Source organism: Trachurus trachurus, assembly GCF_905171665.1.
Source record: "Trachurus trachurus genome assembly, chromosome: 9".
Taxonomy (NCBI): Eukaryota; Metazoa; Chordata; class Actinopteri; order Carangiformes; family Carangidae; genus Trachurus; species Trachurus trachurus.
In genome coordinates this window covers 29,810,743-29,833,683 of record NC_139895.1, presented here as the reverse complement: position 1 = coordinate 29,833,683, position 22,941 = coordinate 29,810,743, and the positions used below count along the sequence as shown (strand labels likewise).

General features: G+C 42.8%; 3 protein-coding genes across 4 annotated transcripts in view; 2 read left to right on the top strand and 1 right to left on the bottom strand.

The window, feature by feature from the left end:
• The window catches only part of cabin1 (calcineurin binding protein 1), a 42,071-nt gene extending 33,638 nt beyond the window's left edge, over positions 1 to 8,433 (bottom strand). Inside the window, exons 1-21 of the mRNA XM_083979361.1 lie at positions 8,267 to 8,433; positions 7,647 to 7,704; positions 7,408 to 7,500; positions 7,196 to 7,309; positions 6,843 to 6,977; positions 6,564 to 6,744; positions 6,335 to 6,464; positions 6,084 to 6,233; positions 5,426 to 5,733; positions 5,136 to 5,313; positions 4,916 to 5,049; positions 4,608 to 4,825; positions 3,991 to 4,063; positions 3,574 to 3,761; positions 3,342 to 3,479; positions 2,973 to 3,161; positions 2,620 to 2,862; positions 2,372 to 2,525; positions 2,162 to 2,277; positions 1,741 to 1,902; positions 522 to 728 (exon numbers count right to left, since the gene is read on the bottom strand). Coding sequence (XP_083835487.1) covers positions 522 to 728; positions 1,741 to 1,902; positions 2,162 to 2,277; positions 2,372 to 2,525; positions 2,620 to 2,862; positions 2,973 to 3,161; positions 3,342 to 3,479; positions 3,574 to 3,761; positions 3,991 to 4,063; positions 4,608 to 4,825; positions 4,916 to 5,049; positions 5,136 to 5,313; positions 5,426 to 5,733; positions 6,084 to 6,233; positions 6,335 to 6,464; positions 6,564 to 6,744; positions 6,843 to 6,977; positions 7,196 to 7,309; positions 7,408 to 7,500; positions 7,647 to 7,649 — 3,114 coding nt within the window. The 5' untranslated portion in view covers positions 7,650 to 7,704; positions 8,267 to 8,433. The remainder of the gene's footprint in view (positions 1 to 521; positions 729 to 1,740; positions 1,903 to 2,161; positions 2,278 to 2,371; positions 2,526 to 2,619; positions 2,863 to 2,972; positions 3,162 to 3,341; positions 3,480 to 3,573; positions 3,762 to 3,990; positions 4,064 to 4,607; positions 4,826 to 4,915; positions 5,050 to 5,135; positions 5,314 to 5,425; positions 5,734 to 6,083; positions 6,234 to 6,334; positions 6,465 to 6,563; positions 6,745 to 6,842; positions 6,978 to 7,195; positions 7,310 to 7,407; positions 7,501 to 7,646; positions 7,705 to 8,266) is intronic.
• A 1,167-nt stretch (positions 8,434 to 9,600) lies between these two features.
• neflb (neurofilament light chain b) lies at positions 9,601 to 11,914 on the top strand (the record flags this gene model as incomplete). The annotated part of the gene is given in 5 exon segments (XM_083978522.1): positions 9,601 to 9,661; positions 9,664 to 10,730; positions 10,926 to 11,050; positions 11,171 to 11,547; positions 11,638 to 11,914. Coding segments are annotated over 5 exon segments (1,803 nt in total). The 3' UTR covers positions 11,811 to 11,914.
• Positions 11,915 to 18,543: 6,629 nt separating this feature from the next.
• The window catches only part of dock5 (dedicator of cytokinesis 5), a gene marked incomplete at its 5' end in the record, with an annotated part of 30,628 nt that continues 26,230 nt past the window's right edge, over positions 18,544 to 22,941 (top strand). For both annotated transcript variants that reach the window (XM_083979369.1, XM_083979368.1), the window contains one exon: positions 18,544 to 18,696. In XM_083979369.1, coding sequence (XP_083835495.1) covers positions 18,654 to 18,696 — 43 coding nt within the window. The remainder of the gene's footprint in view (positions 18,697 to 22,941) is intronic.

Here is a 22,941-nt window from a genome sequence, read left to right as displayed (position 1 = left end):
TCATCAAACTCATCAAATACACAATCCAACAACTCGACAAGTTGTGACCTGCACATTCACCACGCGATGAGATAATAACGGAACGTTACCAGAGTTGTTTTCGAGGCAAATGCAGAGAAAAACTACCCCTGACGGCAACACGCATCGGCTGTTTTGCATGAATTTGCCTCGAAAACAACGCTGTCTCGTAACGTAACGTTCCGTTATTATCTCATAGCGTGGTGTATTTGATGCGTTTGATGAGGGAAACCAAGAAATCCCATTAGCCTCCGTAGCGTAGCTCTGAGCAGCTCACAACTTGGCTCGGCCGTTCTAAAAATAGCTTGCACCAACAAATAAAGGTAACGAATCTACTGCTAATGACTATAGGGATTATGGCTATGCCAAAATGTTGAACTATCCATTTAAAGGTGACATAAAGGCAAAACAAGAGTTAAAAAGAACACCACTGGAACAAGAACACTGTTTAGCATGTATGACTCACTGGAGCTCGAACATGCAGCGTGTGCCCACTGACTGACCTTTTCTGCCATGCCCTCGATGTAGGCTGCCACTTCTTCCATGGTGAGGGTGGGAGTGTCACTTGAGGGGGCAATGCCAGCAAACCTCCTGAGCAGATTAGCCAACTCCGCAGATACTGTGCTGGTCTTATAGCTGTCAAACTCAGGCAGTGACTTTGGTTTGAAATACTGAAACATGAAGAGGGCCTCACTCCACAACAGCTCAACCTGCAGAACACAGATTAAGTCCGCAGGAAACATGAGTGTTATAGTCTATTGTGTAAGAGCGTAACACACTGCACCAGAGCCAGTTAGTGGTAACAAGGTCTCCCAAGGGCTTCTCTCTCGCAGTGTGATATTGCATGAACGCAGTCACAGGGTAGTTTATCTTAATGCAATAATGTACAGCAGTGGGAATGACACCCACCTGGTGGCTGGACACATGCATTACAAAAATCTAAGGACACCATAGGGTGTAGCAACAAAGATTCCAGCTCGCAGGACTCTTATGAAATATCAGACTCTTAGCACATTGTCTCTAACTTTTATTTTCCAAATACGCATCAAATTTAGCTGTTCATAAGGAAACAAATGCTAGATTAAGAAAATGTTTTGTTTTTTGTAATCTCATTTTCTTTGAAGAAATGAAAAGGCTCTAAAAACATAGAGACAGAACAGTCGTACAAATACAAAATGAAAATGAGATACTAAAGTGATCCAGAGCAGAATTTTGTGGGAATGGTGTTTGTGGTTAATTTAAATGCGTTCCTACTTTTCACTCAGTAAATTAATGCCATTATGCCATTAATGCCATTTCACAACCTCATTTATTTCAATGACACCTGACCTTGTAAGCCTACAAAACAACATTAATGGATGAAGGACACGTTCTCTGTGACGTGAGGGTCAGTGACGGAACATGTTTGTTGTTAACATTATGCTGCTGTTCAAATGCAATTCATGTATGTTTCCCGCTATGTGTGGAAAAGTCGTCAGAGCAATTGTAATCACCTCTTCTCTGTTTTACTATTGTACCTGCTCAGCCACATTCGTAGTTTTTCAGTTTCACGTTTTTAATTAAATACAACACTGGTGAAAAACAGTTGAACTAATCTTTGCTGAGACTGACCCTGTGGCTTTCTCTTGATGAAGTCACTTCAAGCTAATGCAACAAATTATAGTAAACTGAAGCAAATGCATAATAAGAAATAAGAAGACAAAAAACAAGAAAGTATTTGACCTGTGGAGATGAGTGGTCCTCAAGGTAGCGGGCCTTGCTCTTCTTACTGGGGTATCCATAAAGGCAGAAGAAGCACTGTTCCAGTGCCATCTCCAACTCCTCTTTGTAGGGATGCGCCACATTGCTGGGAGAAGCTGCAAACTCTTTTTCTAGGACTCGAACCTCCAGGGAAACAAAAGAATGAAACTTGGTCAAACTGTTTAAATGGTCTCTATACAAATTCATGTAGTCACATTAACAAAAAAACATAAGTTACGGTCTTTATTTGGTATCCCAGAGCAGGAATATATGACAGAGCTATGAATATAGAATAGAAGTAATCTTTACATTTGTTCTTGAACTTAAAATGAATGCATGTAAGCTGTGCATCCATGCATCACTTTGGACATAATACAGTAGAGAAGTCTGCAAACAGACTTACAAAGAACTTGAGGAGTGCACCGTCAGAGCTGCAGCACAAGGAGCGGCGGCCAAGATATTCATGGGCTGTGTTCAGAAGCATCAGGGAGGAGGGCAGCATCGGAGTGTCTGAGTCATCTGAAAATGAGACTTGATGAGGTCATTTACTGTAACAGCTACCATGGTATGGACACCAAGAGGAAACCAGAGGCACGGAAACAAGTCAACAAACCTTCATCATCCCCTATAGACATATGCTGTCGAAGCATACAGTCAAAAGCTGCCTCCTCATGTTTGATAATGCGATACAGTATAATCCACGGCAGCACAGAGAAAAAATAAGGCTCCTTGGGATCGTCGGAAACGGACATGCTGAGATCGATCAGCTGAAAACATAATAGAAATCACACAATGACTTAGAAATGTCTTATTATAGGAGCAGTTCTTTGTTAGTCGTGTTGTTTTCAGCTCTCCTCTTACCTGAATTAAATTGTTTGCCAGTCGAGCCATACTAGAGAAGTGGGGGACATTGCTCAGAAGCTCCAAGTCTTTGGTGAAACAGACCTCGATGCCATCCAGCAATTTTCCAATGGTGCTGACCCATTCCTCCTTACTAGGGGGAGAGCCGCTTGAAGCAGAGTTGAGCTGCTGCAGGGCTTCATTCAGAGCCAGCTCGCTGCACTCCAAACACTGCTGGTAGTCCTGCAGCTTCAAGAGCGAGTTCTAGGCCAGACAGTTACAATTCAGAGGATAAGACGTGTCAACCTTAGTCCATTTTTTGAAATATAGTGTATATACAGCAAGTTCGTTAATATTACTGTAGCATATCTAACCTGCAGTAACATTAGCTGAGCAGGCCGCTCTGGTGCTGAGCTCACAAACTCCAGGGGTTTACTCCTGCTGCCATAATTAAGAGTGGGCTGCAGCAGACGGACGACAGATTCAAAGTCTGCAGATTCAAAGAGTCGCTGGATCTCCTCCAAAGACTGACAGCGCTCCAGAGACTTCAGCCTCTTGTCAATCTATCAAAGGGGACAGGAGACACAGAAATGAAATCAATGTTAAAGCAGCAATGGTTCTCAAATATTAAGTAATCAAATTATTATTAATTATTCTTGCTTCTTCTTCTATCACACATGTTAACAGTTTTGTATGGTACAATATAAACTTTTTTTTCTTTTCATAACTCATGAAGCACTGACCTCCTCCACAGAGATCGCTGCATCTACGCGAAGGTTTGGCAGGTTGATGGTGTAGTGTTTCCCTTCAGGAGACTTCGGTTTGCTCTGCAACAGGCCTATACACACATCGTAGCTCTCCAGGGCCAACTCCATGTCTCCCTGACAAAAGACCAGACAGAATTGCAAGTCACATCCGTCTGCACTGAGCGAAATAAAAAAAGTTTTCAGAGAAAAGCAAAAGAGGAGATCCTACCTGTAGGGCCAAGAATCGTGCCTTGAGCCAGTAGACACGCACCATGACATCCAGCCAGTCATCCTCAAACAGGTCTCTTTGGGATGAACCTAAGGCCAGGAGAAATAAATCACCCTGGAAGTGCTGCCCAGGAAATTCTGAGTCAGCCGCGTCATTACCAGGACCAACGCTGCTTCTTCTTGGAGATACTAGACGAATGGAAAAACAAAACAAAACAAATCCATTGAAAGCATGTCATTGTGACATGTGATCTAATAATAACTGATGAATCCCATGTGTCATTTTGCTTAGGACAGTTCAGGCCCATCAGTGGTATCTGTGATACGACATAAGACAAACACTGCAGCAGCTGTGGTTTCCACAACAATATAATACATGATTCATCTAAGCTTTGTGAGTTCACTCATTGTTACTCACCAGTCTTCCCTTTTTTGTGTAACCACTGCTCCAACTGCAACTCCATACATGCTAAGCTCATTGCCAGCATTTCCTGTACGTGGCAGATTTACACATGTAAGAGATCATATTAGAGATCAGTGGGTTCAGTTGTGATGAAAAGCTAGGGCTGTTTTCTTGGTCACAATGTAAGATCCTGGAAAAAATGATCATTAAGAAATTCATCCTTATCAATAATGATAATATTGATAAAATAATAAAGCCCTTTTTCAAAGCATTGTTTAAAAAGCAGTCGACATCCTCTGTACATTTCAAAAACAAGACACAAAAAAGCACACATAAAACATAAAAGGGGAGGGCGATCAATAAGGAAAATTGAAAGCATGTCATACAAAAAGATAAAGGGCGAAATCATAAAAGCACATCTATAACAGCAAGTTTTTAAAGACTTAGAAGTGTGTTCTGAATCTGTGAGCCTCAGATCCTCTGGCAGACTTGTTTTATAAAAGCCTGGGCGCCTTTTTTTTTTTATTAGTCTGGAGTTTTGAGCAGTAAGTACAAATGCGCCAGAGGATATAAGGCTGCTCACTGGTTCATTCGTACAAATTCCATTCAGTGGTGTTTTTCTTGTCATTTACCCTGATGTGTTTGTTGCTGCAGTCCCGAAGCAAAGGGTTTGGAAGACCACAGCTGTACTTTCTCCAGGTCTGATAGACTTCCATCACCACAGCCGCCAGCCCCTGTGGCCACTCCTTCATGAACTTCTGACCCACTGCTTTCAGGTAGTGCAACATCAGGTCCAGTATACCGCCGTTGGTCATATTACTGAGCAGGTAGCTGTGGACATCCTGTTGCTCTACAGAAGGGAACACATGTTTCATTAATATGACATAAAAACATTTTTCAGCAGTGTAAATGTATATACACATACTGTAGCACTACATACCAGATTCCATGTATTCAACTGAGTCAACAGGCAAACAGCTCCCAAGAAGAGGCTGTATGCTCTCCTTCCCATCACACTGTGTCTCAAGATTACTCAGACTCTCCTCGTCATTATCAGGATCAAACTTCTTTAGCCTAAGACAAACCAGCAAAAAAAGCATTTGAATCTAAAGAATTATAACAAGCTGCATATGCATGGATATTATCTAGGGGTGAGCTACCTGGAGGGTAGATATTTAAAGAGCAGTTCCTGAAAGTCAATCTTCTCTTCCTTCTTGCATTTTGTGTTACGAACACGTGCTGAGCGTCGCTTGGCCGTCTCCCCACTATCTTCTATCGCACGTTTCCTCTTTGGGGCTTTCTTCGCTTTATCTGTCAGGGAAACATCCATTGCTGTAGCTGAGGAGATACCGGGGGATTTAAAAAAAAAACAAAAAAACGTTAAATTCTGCAACAAATAATGTTTATACAGATGCACTTTTAATTACAAAAACTTGTCTAAACAACTAACCAACAGGGGGAGCAGAGGTGGTGATTTCCACAGTGGTCTGACTGGTGGTAATCGGCAGTTGAGTGCCACCCTGGGAAAGCACTATTGGCTCAGAGAAGGTGACTGGAGGCAGAGATGAGCTGGGGCTGCTGCTCAGCACAGTGGTCTGACCCGTGCTGACAGGGCTGCTGGGCTGGGGAAGGTTCTGGAGGAAGTTGGGGTCACTGTACTCCGACAAGTCAATCCTGTGGCCCAGGCTCGGCCGCGGTGGCTCACATGTGGTCTGATGTCTGTACATTGCGAGAAGGCTTTCGCCTACATGTTTCCATCTGAGATATTAAAAACACAAAAAGAGTTCATTCATGTTAGAATAAACTGTCTTACCAAACAAACGACAGATCAACCTGCCTTCAGTGGTTACAGCTAGAAAAAAACATTCAATTCAAAGTCAGTGGAGCTCAAAGAATTTCAGTGCAGTATATGCCGTTTCTGCATTTTCAAGCATTGTAAGAAAACTTGTGTGAGTGTTAATTGATCCATCCTCAGAGAGGCATAAGACATGGTGAAATATTGACTTTTATTCCAACTTAAAATAAAAAGTGACAGGCTGGTTTCAACTGATCTACCCAAACAGAAGAAGAATTAATAATTCCCAGAGACATAACAGCACAGTACTCACGACAGGCAGCGGATGGGCTGAATCAGGACAAGGTCTGGTTTTGGTTCACAGTGAGAGAGCGCCTGTCTGCGTTTCCGAATCTCCAGGGCCTCTTCCACAACGGATTTGCGCTCCTCTTCATCCACTTCCACATAATGAATAGACATATCGCTGCAAACATCACAGCACAGAGTCATTGATGTGAAAATATGGAGCTGCAGCTACAACACATTCCAGACAGGAAAAGAGATAAAAATGTGAGCGGGCATCACCATTTTGTGAACATCTGCATTGTGTCCCTCTTCAGACATGGCTGCTCCTCAAAGATTTTCTCCTTCAGTACCAAGCCTTTAGTGTAACAATGATCCTTCTCCAGGGCTTTGGCGATGAAGTACAAGCACCCTAGAAAAATGTACACAGATGCCAATTACATCTCTTTCTTTACCTGAGCTCTCATACTATTGATGACATGCAAAAAGCTCATGAGGATGTATCACTTACATGTGTAGTCACTGAGTGTGTACAGGATAGTTATGAGGTTGTCAAGGCAAGGCCAGTGGTCTGGGTTACAGTTCAATCCCTCCTCAAAAGCATGTCGAGCCAGAGGAATGCGCACCAGTCGGACGGCCACCTGACCGATTTTGTACCACATGTTCACATCAGTGGAATCCAAAATAACAGCCTGAGAAAAAACAAGACAGGAAAGATTATATTGGCCTTCAGTGCAGTGTTATTCATGTGTTTAACTAGTATATAACTGGCACAGTTTTGTTGTCTCACCTCCAAGTAAAACTCCATGGCAGTCTCCAGGTCATCCCGCAATGCAGACATGGTGGCCAAGTTTTTAAAAGTAGAATATTTCAGCATCAGTCCAGGATGCTTGAGACCCACTCTCTGATCATCGGAGGGCATGGCCTAAAATATCAGAGGACACATCAAATTTGGCACCAACCAGAGTGTAATGCAGATTCATCCTGAGCCAAAACAAGTGATCCTCCTCACTAAAAATGGGCATATAACCAAAATATTGTGAGAGTACACTGCTCTCAATTACATCCCAGATACACAGCATTGTGGATGGTACAGGTACATTAGCAGATTGTGATGAGACTATTTACTGTGTGATGTTTTACCTCTTTGAGCAGTGGAGTTTTGAGAAGCTCATGATAGGCCTTACTGGACTCCTCAAACTTGTCATGTTTTTGAAGATCTAAAGCTTTGTGGTATAAAGCAAAAGCCTCGGCTTCCTGTGGACAGAAATAAAAAGCAACATCTTGATACTTGCACATAAGAAAATAATTGCAAAGTAGAAGATATTGTTGACTCACTATTACATACAACATACCTGAGCCTCTTTTGTCTGACTTTTGCTACTTCTCAAAGGGTCTTGAGACTCATCTGCAGCTGCTGCAGAGGCATTCAGCGCTGCTATGCGAATCTGTAATCGACACAGAGAACAGAGGTGAAACACTTTAGCAAGCAGATGCATGAGTAAGGGAGTTCAAACGTCTGCAGGTCTGCAGGATCATGAGATGTACTGATACAAAATGAAGAACTTGCACTCGATAACAGAAAAACCCTTACCATTTTAATATCAGGAAAGGAGAGCTTCACTCTCACGTTTTGCAGACTATGATGGGATCTATGGAAATGTGGGGAAACCACAGAAGCACAAAAGCATTGCATTTATCAACTGGGCGACTTAATATGAATCATGACATGTTGTGTCTCGTAACCAGTCACCTCCTGCAAACACTGACCCAGGCTGCGGAGCTGACAACAGTTACTCTCTCATTTACCAAAGCCAGTCTACAGCCTCGTCTCCAACAGCCTGTTGTTCGTTCAGTTTAGGCAATGCTACTGAGCCTCTCGGGTTGAATTAACCCCAAATCATCGGAGGATGTCGAGAGGGGCTCCGGACAACGAGCGTCCCTTCCCCAAATCTTACTCTAAACATAGCACGGTTAGCTTAGCTCTATAGTGGGACATTGCTGTAGCTTGTACAGGTGAATATTGTAACCACAGCTCCGGGCAGCAGGTGGTAACTGTATGTTTCTCATGGGCTAGCAGAGACAACAAGCTAACGGCTCTGGTAACTGCCGCAGCTCGTTGTTATCCACTGGCACGTCAAATGAGCTAACATTAGCTGCTGCTGCACCGGCTTGACCATCACCTGCAAAGCTGGGTGACTGATGATGACCTACCGTTTATTCCGGTTTCAGCTGCATTCGTAACGTTGTTATTGCCGCAGCATGGCACAAAGTCGCCCACACACCGCAGACATTAACAGACACGAAGCACAAAGCGAGTTTGAAACTTCATTTCTCCATCATCCTTTGTTGTTGTCAACGCTGGGAGCGTTTGCGTCACAGCGCGACGTTTGCTACCCGCCAAGGAGTAAGGTCGTCTCTCATTGGTCAATACACTGAGGGTGTACTCAGGTGACCAATAATATGTTCCGATATTGCTGTAACACACTAACGTCATTTAGCACATTGGTGAATGATGTTAAGTTACCTGTTAGCGACAAAGACTTAGGTAACTATTTTAATTATGTAGACATAATTAACAAATTAACTATTTTATTTTATTTATTTATTTATTTTTGCCTTAACTGATGGATGCACATAGGCTACTTCTATGAATATTTTTATTAGGCTACTAAACAGGTCACAGCAGCCTGTGTAGGGCAGTTTTCACTAACGTTGCAGGTCGCACCCATCCATCCATATATTTTTCAGAACTGTAGGGTGGAAATAATATTGTCTTTTTTTCCTTCTCTTTTTAATTCGCAGAGTCATGCAACCACATTAGCTACACTGTCTCTACAGCACAAGGGGCACAACACTACAGTAGACTGTGAAACGTTAGGTTAATTATGCAAAAATGTGTAGGTTGTACGCATGGTACAGTACTGTCAGCACTTGTATGCAACTTGCAAGATAAGCGAATCACCACTAGAGGGCAAACTTTTATTATAATAATGTAAAATTGTTTCTTTGATATTTAGGGTGTTGTTTATTCGCAGGATTTTCCAAAATGCTACATCTTCTGCCGATTTGCTCTGCATTTACTTCATGTAGTATTGTAGTGGGATATGTAGAGCATTGCAATGGTGATTGTCAACAATATTCTTTATAACAGAAGATGACCAGACATTTCAAAATGGTGCAAAGCAATGTCATCTTTTATAGTGGGTGTTTTTCATCCCCTCCTCCATCATGCAATATTTTAGAGCTACATGACAGACATACTGTGTCTTTGTCAGGATTTATGGTGGCAGAATGTAATAACTTCTGCAGTTTTTAGGAGTAACACTATACTGTTTTTGTCCTCAGTGACCCTGGCCGTTGCAGTCCCTTGTTGCTCGAGCGCATATCCCCGCCTCCTCCACCCACAACACTGAGTCTTACCCCACCCTATCTTTCCTTGGCTGAGACTGGCTGGCTGGCACCATTATCAATTCCTTCTGTCAGCATGCCTGAAGAAAAAAAAAGCTGACGTCACAGTCATTACTGGCTCTATAAAAGCCAGAGTAATGCAGATTCACTGTGCAGTCAACCCAGCTACATTCCTAGACACAGAACAGTCTGTCTCTGAGTCATGACTTCCATCGGCTTTGACCCTTACTTCCCCTCTACCTACAAGAGGAGAGTGGTGGTGCGCAGTACAGGATATGGAGGAGGAATAGGCTCTAGGTCTGCCTACTCCAGCCACGCCGCCCCATTAACTTCCTATGCATCCTCTCGCAGAAGTTATCCAACACACGCCCGAGTTACCTCCAGCTACTCCTCCGTGCTTTCTGCTCCAGTGTCTGCAGCTGCCACTGAGCTCCGCCTTGACCAAGCTGCCCAGGTCAGCTCTGAGTTCAAAAATCTACGGACCCAGGAGAAGGCTGAGCTGCAGGGCCTGAATGACCGCTTTGCAAGCTTCATTGAGAGGGTCCATGAGCTGGAACAGCAGAACAAGTTGCTGGAGACCGAACTCCTGCTGCTCAGGCAGAGGCAGACGGAGCCATCCAACCTCAGGGCCCTGTACGAGCATGAGATCCGCCAGCTCCGTGCCGCTGTAGACGAGGCTCGCCATGAAAAGCAAGCAGCCCAGGATCACAAGGATGAGATGGAAGATGTGCTGAGGGACCTGCAGCATCGCTTTGAGGATGAAGTGATGGGCAGAGCAGAAGCAGAGGGCAGGCTCATGGATGCCAGGAAGGGAGCAGCTGACGCTTCTCTGAACCGGGCCGAGCTTGAGAAAAGAGTAAGAACCCTGCTGGATGAGCTGGACTTCCTGAAGCGCCTGTGTGAGAGCGAGATTGTAGAGCTGCAGGCCCAAATACAGTACAGAGCCGATGTGTCTGTGGAGATGGAGGTCGCCAAACCTGACCTATCCGCTGCTCTCCGTGACATCCGAGCACAGTACGAGAAGCTGGCACAACGCAACCTCCAGTCAGCCGAAGAGTGGTTCTGCGATAAGATGAATGTGATGACAGTAGGCACCGTTCGCAACACTGAGAGTGCAAGAAATGCCAAAGATGAGGCAGCAGAATACCGCCAGCTCCTCAAAGCCAGGACACTGGAGATTGATGCCTGCCGTGAGATGAACCAAGCACTGGAAAATCAACTACAGGATGTGGAGGAAAAACAGAGCGCTGAGATCTCTGCACTGCAGGTGTGGAACAGATTGACTCTAAGTTACAGGAACAGGACAGAAAATATCAATAAAAACACAAAAAAACGGAAAATTGATTTTAGTGAAATGAATTTCTGTTCATTGACAATTCAAATGAATCACTCTGCATGATCAATTATCGGAATTTGTATCTAATACAATTATGCTCTAATGTATGTCATTTTTTCTATACAGGATACAATAAGTCAACTGGAAGATGAGTTGAGGGCAAACAAGAATGACATGGCTCGCTACTTGAAAGATTATCAGGATCTCTTGAATGTGAAGATGGCCTTGGATATTGAAATTGCAGCCTACAGGTCGAGTAAAATCAATTTAGCATTGAGTCTTTCCTGTGTTTGCCTACTGTACCATATCCTGGCTTGAATCTCACTCTGCAAAAAACTCACTACTTTCTTTCATGTCCTTTGTTCCAATAGGAAGCTCCTTGAAGGAGAAGAGAATCGTTTGAATGTGGCAAGTCTGGGCTCTGTCACCTCTTACTCCCAGGCCATGTACGCTGCTCCATCCTATGGAAGAACACAGATCACCATGCAGGCTGCAGCTCCATACCTGCTGAGCTCCCGCTTGTACACTTCATTGATCTCAAAAGAGGAGACAATAACCGCAAGCCAAGCGCAGCAGGCGGAGGCCAGCGCCCCTCAAGAGGAGGAGGAAGAGCAGGTGGAAGAGGAAGAGGAGGAGGAGCAGGGAGAGGAGAAGGAAGAGGAGGCAGAGGAAGAGCAGGGAGAGGAGGGTGAGGAGGAGGAGGAAAAACAAGAAGATGGAGAGGAAGAGGCAGAGGCAGATGAACAAGGTTAGTGTTGTAATTGTTTAACATGTGCATCTGTTTAGTTGTAGACTCAGTCTAACCTTTATCCTTCCTCACGTCTTTTTCTGATTGAAGGAGGTGAAGCAGAGGATGAAGCTAAAGAAGATGACGAGCAAGGAGGAGATGAACCCCAAGAAGAGGACGACGCTGAGCAGAAGGAGGGAGAGGGTGATGATGAGGATGGCGAGAAAGGGGAGAAGGAGGAAGTGGAGGCTGAAGAGAAAAAACCAACAGATAAAAAAGTTTAAATTTACCTGCTTAAAAAAAAACCTGCTAGCTTGTAGCTAAAGGATCTCCGGTGCTTTAAATACAGAGATTTTTTGTCTCGATGAAACCTCAAAGAATCTCTTGAATTCAAAAGAATGTCAGTGAACCTTACCCTGTGTATGAACAGTTTGAGTGACATATAGCATGTATGTACACATGCAAACTGTGCCATCAAAGAAACTTAAAAGCTAATTAATTAACTGATGAGGGCAGGATGTGTTTGGAGTAGAAATTCTGCTTTGTGGAGATGTGTTTGCAAAACACCTGTGTGCTTTACTACCACCAAAACATGCCTGTAATTGACTGTCTGTATGTGCAATATCCACTTTGAAATGCCTTACTCACGGAGTGCTTTTAGTCCTTGATGTGCTGCACTGAACTCCAATAAAGCCTTGAAGCCTTGACAACCTTGAGCTGGCATCAGGATTTTCATTTGTATTTATGAACACTTGCACTGGAGTGTCAAATCAAGTCATATTTAGCACAAATAAACGCATTAGCAGAAAATGATATTCAATGTCCACGCTCTGTGACTCAATTTCACAAGCAAAGCGAAGAGATTTTATAACTAGCTAATTAGCCACAGGCTCCTTTTTCACTCAGGGTTTATAACAAAATGTTCCTCTCTCGACAGAATGTTAATAGGGGTTAATGGAAAAAGTCCATAGATGGCTGCCAAAGAGCTCCTGCTTCTATCCATATTGATAAATCTGTCTGGAAGCGAGGGCTGCAGCGAACAGCAAAGTCAGCAAGACTGGCTTGTTTTTATTATTTTTCAGTAAATGATACCAAGCTAATGAAAAAAACATGAAAAACAAGTAATGAAACAAGAAAACACTGCATCAAACCGAATTTAGTTTCACGCCGTCAACATTAGATTTCGCTTGACTTGGCTAAACCGAAGTCTAGACTGAAAGAGATAAATTACAATGGCGTTTTTGTCTTTATCTCAAGTCAGCAGGTCGCCTCTGCTCTGATGTGCCCACAGTCTCTGTGTGATCAGTGAGCTGACACCAGTGTTTTTCCTGCTGCCTCACCCTCATCCACATCACTGTCCATAAATCAGGACGCACTGAAACCTTTATGACTCAGCTAGTCTGCTGCACCAAAGAATCTGGCCAAGTGTCAACTCACGCAGGACAGCAAGAGAGAGAGAGAGAGAGGGCAATTTCATTATGCCATTAAGGAGAGAAAGAGAGATTGAGGGAGAATCAGGCGGGAGAGCAAAGTATCTCACTGCATGAAACCTTGGAAGAGGACAGACTGATTTTTTTTGTTTTTTTTTACTCAGCAAAGAGGTGGAGATATGGGAGCTTCCTTTAAGCATCTGCAGAGATGCAATCCCTATAACACCAAACACTCGTGGAGAAAGCACACTCTGAAATGTTGAATCATCTTATGCTAATACCTGCACTTTCTGCACATTTGGTACATGAACCATATGCATCTCCTCTCTCCTCTCCCCCTCCATCCACCTTGCCCTTGGTTTACCCCGCCTTGAGTTAGACTACATTATCCTGCTGCCACGGCTCTCAGCTGCTACAGTTAGACTTGAGCCAGTCCAGTGGAGCACTCAGTTTAATCATTAGAAATTCTACTTTGCAATGACTTTGGCTTCGCTTACACACACCTCTCCCCACTCAAAGTGGGAGCAATATTGTAAATGTTTTCTTATTGATTAAAAGTGCACCAGTGATATATTGCTGGCTGGATTTGAACACAAACTACCAGCAGAGAGGATGCTGAAGCAGTGACAGAGCGCTTCATAATAAATACTGTGAACCAGCGGTAGGATATATGCTGTAGCTAGATACTCCCCAGGGTGCTCATATGTATCACTTGTGTTGTGTCACATGCAGTTAGGGGAGAGTTGCAGGTCTCAACATGTGTGTGTGTGTCTTTGTGTGTATTGGGGTGTCTCGGGGCAGAGCGGAAAACTGATCTCCTGAAAATATCATATCACAAAAAGCTGTATTTTTCTTTCTTTCATCTTTTATTGAGTTTCACCCCCTGTTTCATCTGTCACATTTGGCCTGTGAACAGAGTGGTATATAAATCTTATAACTCTCCCCCTCTTGTGGACATGCACTATGTGAAAGGGAGGGAGGCCCATCACCCTCAGAGATCCCAGATCCTTTGATGAAAACACAAAGAACAGAAGGTGCAGCGGGAGACGCTGACAGCTGAGTTTCCTGTAAAAAGCCAAAACAAAAAGTGTTGTACAGTAAGTATTGTACAGTAACCCTAAAGTAGATTTGATTGTTTTTAGTGTTAACGCTGCTGTTTTGGTCTCACCACACTAAATAGCTATAACACTTATGTTCCAGCTGTACCTGTGGAGATATTCATATCCATAAGATCTCCATATCGGACGACTTACAGCATCATCAGATATAGAAGCAAAAACAAGAATTCAAACCTAAAAAGTCATTAAACACTATATCTTCATGAGTACAAGAACATAAAGTTTCAATCAGAACAAACACATATTATATTTTGGGGCAGGGTTTTGGACTCAGTGTCAGGAATCGAATCTGCAACTCAGAGTGTCAGCAAAGCCAACCGTTATTTGCACTCAGGCCCACATGACAACCTTTAGCTTTATGACCGAGGTGATGATGAGGTGAAATCTTGCACTTCAGTGTACACAGATGTCAGCACCTGCAAAAGACAGCATATATTTGCATCCATTACCTTTTAATTTATTCATGGTGATTAGAATCAAAAACCAGAATTACTGCTATCTGAGTCTTTAGACAGATGATGACGTCTTCACTTTGAGGAGAGTGATTGTTGTACCAGTTCAGTTGTGCTTTTTAAACTGAAGTTGGGGTGTGTACCCTCCTCTTGGACTCTAGGCTGTGGTCCAGACTGCAGGCTGGGTGGTCACACTGCAGTCTGCCTTTTTTCTGTTGTCACACAGCAACGCTTTGTCTGCACAAAGAAATGGAAATCTCAGATAAGAGTTGTGGCTCCCTCTGCTGATCTCAAAGAACCACCTAATTAAAAGCCTCTGTGGAACGAGCCTTTGCATTGGCCTGGCAGACAGCGGGCTATTTCATTTAAAGATGTGGCGCTCTTACTCTAAAAATAGACACTTGTTTCTCTTGGTGTACATACCCACTACAGTGCTACAAAGGATGCTTCACTGAGTCAGATGGAGACAAATGGGGGAGCCTCAGGGCACATCCTTTGTCGTACATCACAACCTAGATATTAGATGTTAGACTTGTGGGAGTAAATGTACTAACCCTAACTTTCCTGCAGAGGACTGGCTCTGTGATCACATGCATTAACGCTACATATGTCCCACTGCTTGCATTTCTTCAGGCTGGGCTGCAAATGAAACCCATCTGTGCAAAATAACTGTGTTTATCTGACCATAACATCAGACGATAGATCACAAGCAGAGCAAATGTGGATGAATTCATGTAGGTGTCGAAATAACTACAGAAAAATACCGACAGCTCGCATCATTACACAGTGACCATGGCGACTTCACGCAGCAAGAGCATGAAAAAGGCATCTTTTATTTATCATTCTGCAGAAGTAGAAAAGTTTGAATATATGACTTCCAGCACCAAAAGTCAACTGCAAGTCAACTTCTGCCCCAGGAGGTTGAGTCCTTGTGCAGAGATAGTGCATTGATCTATCTGCATGGCATTGTAGGAGCGCGCTATATTACCTGATTCTGCTGCCAGACAGTCAGGTGGGTGTTATGGCCCAATTTGCCTTTGGCGTCATGCGGTCCTGGCAGTGGACCCATAAATCCATTAGGGCCTTTTGTCTGCTTTTGTCTCAGGAACCAAACACCTCGGTGGGGGCTACGACCACAGTCTGACCACTCAGAAGTCTCTTAAGCGCTGTCGTCGTTGCCCGCACCGTGGAAGTCACAGTTGACTGAGTTTGTTAATGTCAGTAACAATGGAGTCAAGTCAGGTCAAGCTTTATTCACATGGTACATTTCATACATATAAATGCTTCACTTCATTTTTATTTGCATCCCATGAAAATAAAACAAACACACACACACGCAAGCACGTATACCTGCAAATACTGTGCGGGAAGATATTATTTCAATTGTCTGTCATGCTAAATGTTTATTCATAGCTTGTTATGACACACTGAGAGACCCTCAGGCAAAGTAAACAGACTCTACTCTTGTTTCAGGACAAAAACACCAGCCTCATCTTATTTCGAACAATAACCACAGCCCACACTTCCTCACTTTCATGTGAGAGCTTCAGAATTTTACATTCAGCTGTTCTGACTTTGTGTCCACATGCACCTTTACCCCCCCACAACGTAGGAGTTTTCTTTTCTTCATTGTTTTTACCAATGGTGAACCCAGTTGGAGAGTTTTACTGTAAAAGAAGACACAATCTGGTCTGTGTTAGAAGACGAGGGGAGCAGATTTTCTGTTAAGACTTAGTCACAGCTGTCACACATTGATGCAAAACACGCAGAGGCACACAAACACCGGCCCACCACCATGTGAACTGCAGATTTCCCTTTAAAGGCTTTAAAGACAGGGGATGAGTTCATTAGGTTATAGATGTAGATATCCAAAACACTTTGCCACTACTCCAGTTTACTGTTTGCAATAGCACGAAGCAGTCAGGTGATGGCAATATTGTATTCCTTTTTGCAGATTTGATTGTTTTTTTCTAACTCTTGATCGCCTCAAAGAATCTCCTCACATTTGATATGACGGGTGAGGGAATTTTCCAGAGATATGAGGAGAATTAGAGGCAAGCACCTACAGCTTAGCTCAGAACTCGGCCACAAAATAACCATGTGAAACAGCTCAACTTATAAGCTTGGAAGCTGTTCAACTAGCTGCAAAATGCATCTCTGGCTTGCAGAATAAGGCCAGTCAGTGCGTTTCAGTCCTCTAGCTCTGTTAGAATTGTCAATCACAGGCTAAATTACGTAAAAGACTGTGGGTCAGAGAACCAGTGATGGAATAAAAACGATTAACGTTGCCTTGTAACTATTTTCAATGCTGAAGTTCGAAATCTTATCTGAGGGTATAATTTCCAAGAAGAAGAGAAAAAACGTTTTCTTGATTATAGCTTTGGCCAACAACAAACATCTCAAAGTGCTGTACCCCTATGTTCAACAGTTCTGTATTTTTCTAAATAATAAGATTCAATAATGGCTTTCAGTCACGGTGTTGTGTTGTACAGTGCTAAATTCACCACAAGCTGCGTTTTAAAGCAGCCACATCACAATAGGTGGAGAAAAAAAATTATCATCCTGTCAAGGAAAACAACAAAAGCATTGGATGGCTGAACATTATTGACAGCACCATTTGGCTGACCACGCACACACACAGACACACAACCCACACACACATGATGGGCAAACACAAACAAAAGGCTAAGTGGGCTACCAGGTGTCAGCCAGCAGCTGTAAATTACTTCACTGGGCAGAGAAGGAGGGTGGTGCTCTATGTGTGATATACTGACCATGATGAAACCACAATAAAATCAAAGCCAACGGCCTCATTGATGGATTTTCAACACAACTGATTCCTGCATATTTATGCTTTTCTGATCAGTTATTTGTGTTGTTTGCATGAAGGGTCCACACAGCCAAATCATATAGCTATATTCAGTGGCATGCAAAAGTTTGGGCACCCCCGGTCAAAATTGCTGTTAATGTGAACAGTTAATCAAGGGGAAGATGAAATGATCTCCAAAAGGCATAGAATTACAGATGACACCTTCCCTTTACATTTACTTCTTTCTTTTTTTTTCATCTTTTACATTTTCAAAATGCCATAAAAGTAACCGTGGAAACTATCACAGCATGTAAACAGTAAAAAGATTGTCTGATACCTTGGTCAAAGTTATCTGAGAGCACAAGTCTCCTGGGTTTCCCATTACTTTGCAGGCTGCTTTGTTTCCTCTTTTCACTCTCAGATCACAGAAAACACAAATAATACATTGCTTAAAATATTGCAAAAGGGTGTTCCATATTTAACTTTTATGCCCTTTGGAGATCATTTAATCTTCCACTTGCTTCACTGACTTACCAGAGTTTTTTATAAGGGGGTGTCCAAATTTTTGCATGCCACTGTGCCAGTCCCAGGTCTACTCTCTCAGAGTTACTGAGGGTCTATTTAAAGTCTGCAGTGTGAGCAGCAGCAGCAGCAGCAGCAGCAGCAGCAGTTTTCAATTCAATCTCATTTTAAATTAAAAACAATAACCTGGTGATAATTTATTTATGACACGGGTGATTTAGAAATCGGGTTTAGATTAATTATTCTCCTCTAGATTGTCAAAAGCGCGTGTCAGTGTAGTTCTGAGACTGAGGTGAACACCATCAGGAGTCCTTGAAGCAAAAACGACGGAGAGTTCACTCACTGTAATTTCTCTAAATTCAATTTTAGCTCATTTGAGGATTTATGAGGAATTGTTACAGGTATCGATTGACTGGCGTCTCGGGCAGAAGAAAGAAAAAGCTCCTCGGACAAGGTTCTCCCAGACTAAGCCATGATGAAGTGAGTGTCTGCTGGTGCTGTAATGTGCTGGACGTGTGTTGTTGTTGTTGTGTGTGTGTGTGTGTGTGTGTGTGTGAGTGTGTGTCTATAGTGAGGGAGGAGGAGGGGTGGTGGTGGTTCACGCCTATCCCCTTCACTCCTCTCTCAGCCGTGTGTGCCCTCCTCTCCTCTCCTCCCCCCTCCCCTCCCCGTTCACAAGTCATGATGGCGGAACTCTAGACCTCTCGGTATGAGCAGAGTGCACCGCCCGTCCTCGCGTAGAAACTGTACATAGTTATTTATTTATTCAGCCGAGTTCATATCTTTCCGCCACGCAATGACCCGTTGGATTCCCACCAAAAAAGAGAAGTACGGAGTCGGTAAGCTCTTCCATTTCTCCAGAAGGTGTGTTTTGTTGGGGGGTGGAGGGGGGGGAGAGCTCGCCGAGTGAACTCCCAGCAACTTCACCAAACAACTTCAAAGGAAAAGGGGCTCGGTCCAGTTGGGAAAGAGGCGACTTTGTTATTGTTGCTGTTGTTATTGCTGGGACATGGCGGGTAAAGCACCAGTGGTCCAACTGGTTTCCACTAACTTTTCCCTTGTTCCAGGCAACTTGATATTTACTCTCCGCGTTGTCCCAGTGACTCCAGATATTAAGTTGTAGCCTAATAGGAAGAAAATGCTTTTATGGCAGTCTATAATAGGTGGTGAGGAAACCTGGAAACGAGCCAAGAGTTCAATGAGCATACCAGTGATTGTTGCACTTCATCTAAGTAAGCTGACTTGCTGTAGTTACAGTGAACTTAAATGAATCCTCACTTAGCTGGAAGGTCCCTTAAAGCCCCCCTCAGGACTCCTGTAGGGCCCCACATGGGAGCCACTGCTATATTTGAGATAAGAAAATTAAATTTGCATAGCCATTGGGTTGACAAGTGGTAGTATTTGACTATGCTTACACAGGACTTTGCTGTATCAATGTAATGAACTAGATCTGTTAAGCATATTTAAACTTAATTTTTCATGTTTCTAAACTTAAAACTTAGCTACATTATGTTGTGAGATTTGACTCCAGTGGCTTGTATTAAGGTGTGGCAATGATACCTGCATGTATGTGGGTGTTTATGGGCTCACATATTACTGTGCATGCATGTTCATGCATTATCAGGTAGACCTCCACGCCCTCAAAGCAAATTGACACAGCCGCTCAATCTCTGTCTGGTTTACAGACTTTATGACTTTGTAGCGACACAGGTAAGCTGGTCATTGGATACCATTCTGACTCAAGGCTGTGCTTGCTGTGGTTTAAAGCTACAGACACTTGAGACAGACAGTGTTTCCTGGTGTGCAGCAGATGTTAAAAGAACGCTGCATGTGGGAATAGTGAATACACCTAGTGTGTAGCTTTTCTGGCGTAGGTGTGAATCAGAGCCCAGGACTCAAAATACCTTGCCTTTGCTCGATCCTCTCACTGACTTCACGTCAGGTTGTGTGCCTTGTTGTTGTGACTAAGAAATCATTATGGAACCCACTGTTCGGGTAGACTGGTTGTGCAGCAAAACACTTGGTCAAGTACGACCTTGTTTTAGCAGCTGATGTAGGGGATTTTTTTCTTTTCTTTGTGTTAATCCTTTTAGATCCCCGTAGCCTACGACGTTCACAAATGTTTCTCAGCAGGATTCTGTACACTGTGCTGTTCTCTTGACATTGGCATCAGAAACAGGGCAGGAGTCACTAACACTGTACTTAATCCTTAAAATACCATTGGACCTTAGGTCTTACATTTTTAATCCGATTAGTCAAACCAGGCTGCGCTCAAATACAGGCAACTACATTTTGAGATGAAAGAAGAGATCGCAAGGTTTCTGATAGTATCAGTTATATCATGTTAGCTAACAGGGAAATATGGATAATATGCAGCTTAAGATATCACTATCTTTTATGGTGAATTTGTGACACCATAATAAAAAGCTTCTCAATTTCCTTAAGAGAAACACTGTACTGGATGCTTAAATGAAGCACAGGAACCAGCAGGTGCAAACACATGCATCTCCGTTTGGAAGTTATTTGCATCTATAATGGCATCCTGTGGCTTTATTAGATTTCATGGCAAGGTCTCCTTAAGTAGGAGCAAATGCTTACATGAATTTAAACAAACCAAGATGCAGCTCCAATTATTGACCGCTTCCGTCACCAGCATTACACATCTGCGGTTCACAGATGCCGTCACTAATAATAACATTAACTAACCCATGAAGTTTAAAAGGAACTCTGCAGATTTTTTTGCACGTCATCATGTGTGTTGTGTGAGGTGTTGAGGAAGACTACCTAATACATATGAGAAAAGTTGTGTAAAGCTTAAAGCCTCTGGCTGCAGAGGAAGCTCTATTAAATCATCCCAAATGCTCTGACCTGAGTCTGACTCAGTTGGGTCCACAAATGTGAAAATGAAAATAAATAAATAAAATGTATGGGTGTAGAGTCAGACCTCTGTAGCCCGTCTTTAGGGTAGTGGCTTCTGGGTACACAAACCTCTTTTAGCATGGCACCATAGTCTTTTAAAGACTATGGGACACACCTGATTTCTTTAAAATGCAAACACACTTTAATTCAAAAGTTAACCAGTGACACCCTTCAAATGTTGAACTCCTACTTCACTGAAAAGTCTGTAAAAGTGATGTGATAAATCCTCCTTGTATGTAATAATCTTAAACTAAGGTGAGGGCAGAGAAACCTTTCTCTTTTGACAGACGAATGTGAGAACATACTTCTACTGTCAAACTGGCAAAGCACATTTTGAGGGAGAATTAATTGTACCAATCATTTTATTAGACTCACAGCCGCAAACCTTCTGGCTTTACTTTCTTATATATTCTATATTAACAAGCTGCACTTCTCGCTCCTATTATTACCATCAGTTTTCCTCGGGGAGCTGCCTTTCAATCCATCCAAGTCCTTAAAGACTGACTTCTGTTTGAGGCTGTGTGAACTCTGTTATCACCAACCTTCTCTTGGTGACATTTATGCAAAAGGTTTTAATTTAATGAGTTTTCTTAAAATATTGCACAGCTTCAAGTTGTTGTCTGGGCGGGTGTTCCACGTCTTATTACTAAAACAAATCTGAAGCGGTTGAGATTTGCAGCCTCCATCGATCGCAATCAATGTCAAACCTGATTGCAGCAGGTGATTTGGAGATTGGAGGTGTTGACCTTGTTCTCAGTTTTGATGGACTGACCAGACGGTTGGTCAGCCGGTGACTTCTAAAACTTAATTTCAGAATAATTCTCCAACACCCTGAGGAGAGGCATTTGCTCCCCCCCCCCCCCTCTTTGCTCCTGCTTCAGATAACACGGTTTTAATTTTCTTTCTGTGAAATGTTGCAGCAGGGTTTTTTTTTCTTTTTCTTTTTACCAGAATTAAAAGATGAGCCTGCACTGGTCTCATTTTGTCCCTTTTGCACTGTTAGCTTAGGACTTGGGAATTAACTTCCTGATTTATGGATAACCTATAAGGACTTATCATCTGGAGCCTAGTTTTAAGAGCTACAGATCGTTCCGGCTGTCTAGACAGTGGACGGCGAGGTGAAAGGCTTCTCTGCAGAGGTCTTAATGTTTTGAAGCGTCCTGCCTGAAGAGATTTGGCTGAAAAACAAGCTTTAATAGACTTGCTTTTATCTAATGACTTTTTGTTGAGAAACTGTACTTCTTTCTGCTTAAGTATCACAAATTTCTCCGCTTGAATACAAATATTATAAGAAATACATGGTATATCACCGAGTAGTATCTACCGGAGAACCTTTACGAATTCATAAATGAGTTTTCATGTAATACCTGTATCCGTTTGGTTTGAAGTACAAACTTCCAATTGTATTATTTTTCATTTTTCAAATAGTTTGGTGTGTGGAATGGTTTGCTTTCAGGCACTTTTCTACAAACAAAAGTGAAGGTTGCTGTTTTTGTTACATCAGGCCCTGTTTGTGCAGCATAACATATGTCTGCTCCATTACTGCTGTTATAATTCAGTTTCTTTCATGTGTTGGACTGAAGGTTTTCAGCTGAGAGTTGGACTGGGTTCAGCACACCCACCTCTTTGTACAATTGTATGTCCAAGGGTTCATTCTTGTACCTCACATCATTTTATCAGGTTTTTTTTTCTTCTTCTCACTTGCGTTATTCGTCGGTCCGATTTTTCCATCAGGGCCATGACTTGGAAAATTTGTTTATGTTTTGCTTTTCACACTCAGCCAGTGATGAGGACAATAGATTCTCGTTGCATTGTGTTAACTTTGATGAGCTGCCAACAGCTGCTCAAACTGTTCAGCCCTGCTGTTCTTAAATTGTTGGCTAATCCACTTCTATGTTAAATCATTTGGAGTGAATTAGCCTGACTTTGATTTAACATTAGTATGCACATTAATTTGAACCTGAGCAGATAGAGGTTTTATTGGAATTTACAACACCAGCTCCAGCCTCAGTATTTCAAGTTTAAGAGGAAGATAATGCGTCTCAGCGTTGCACAGATGGGGCGGTGCTGCAAAGGCCTAAACTGCTGACTTTAGTTGAGACAGTGTGGCATCACAACACGCTCAACTGGGTCTCTGCCACTGGCGTATTGCCATGCCGTTGCCA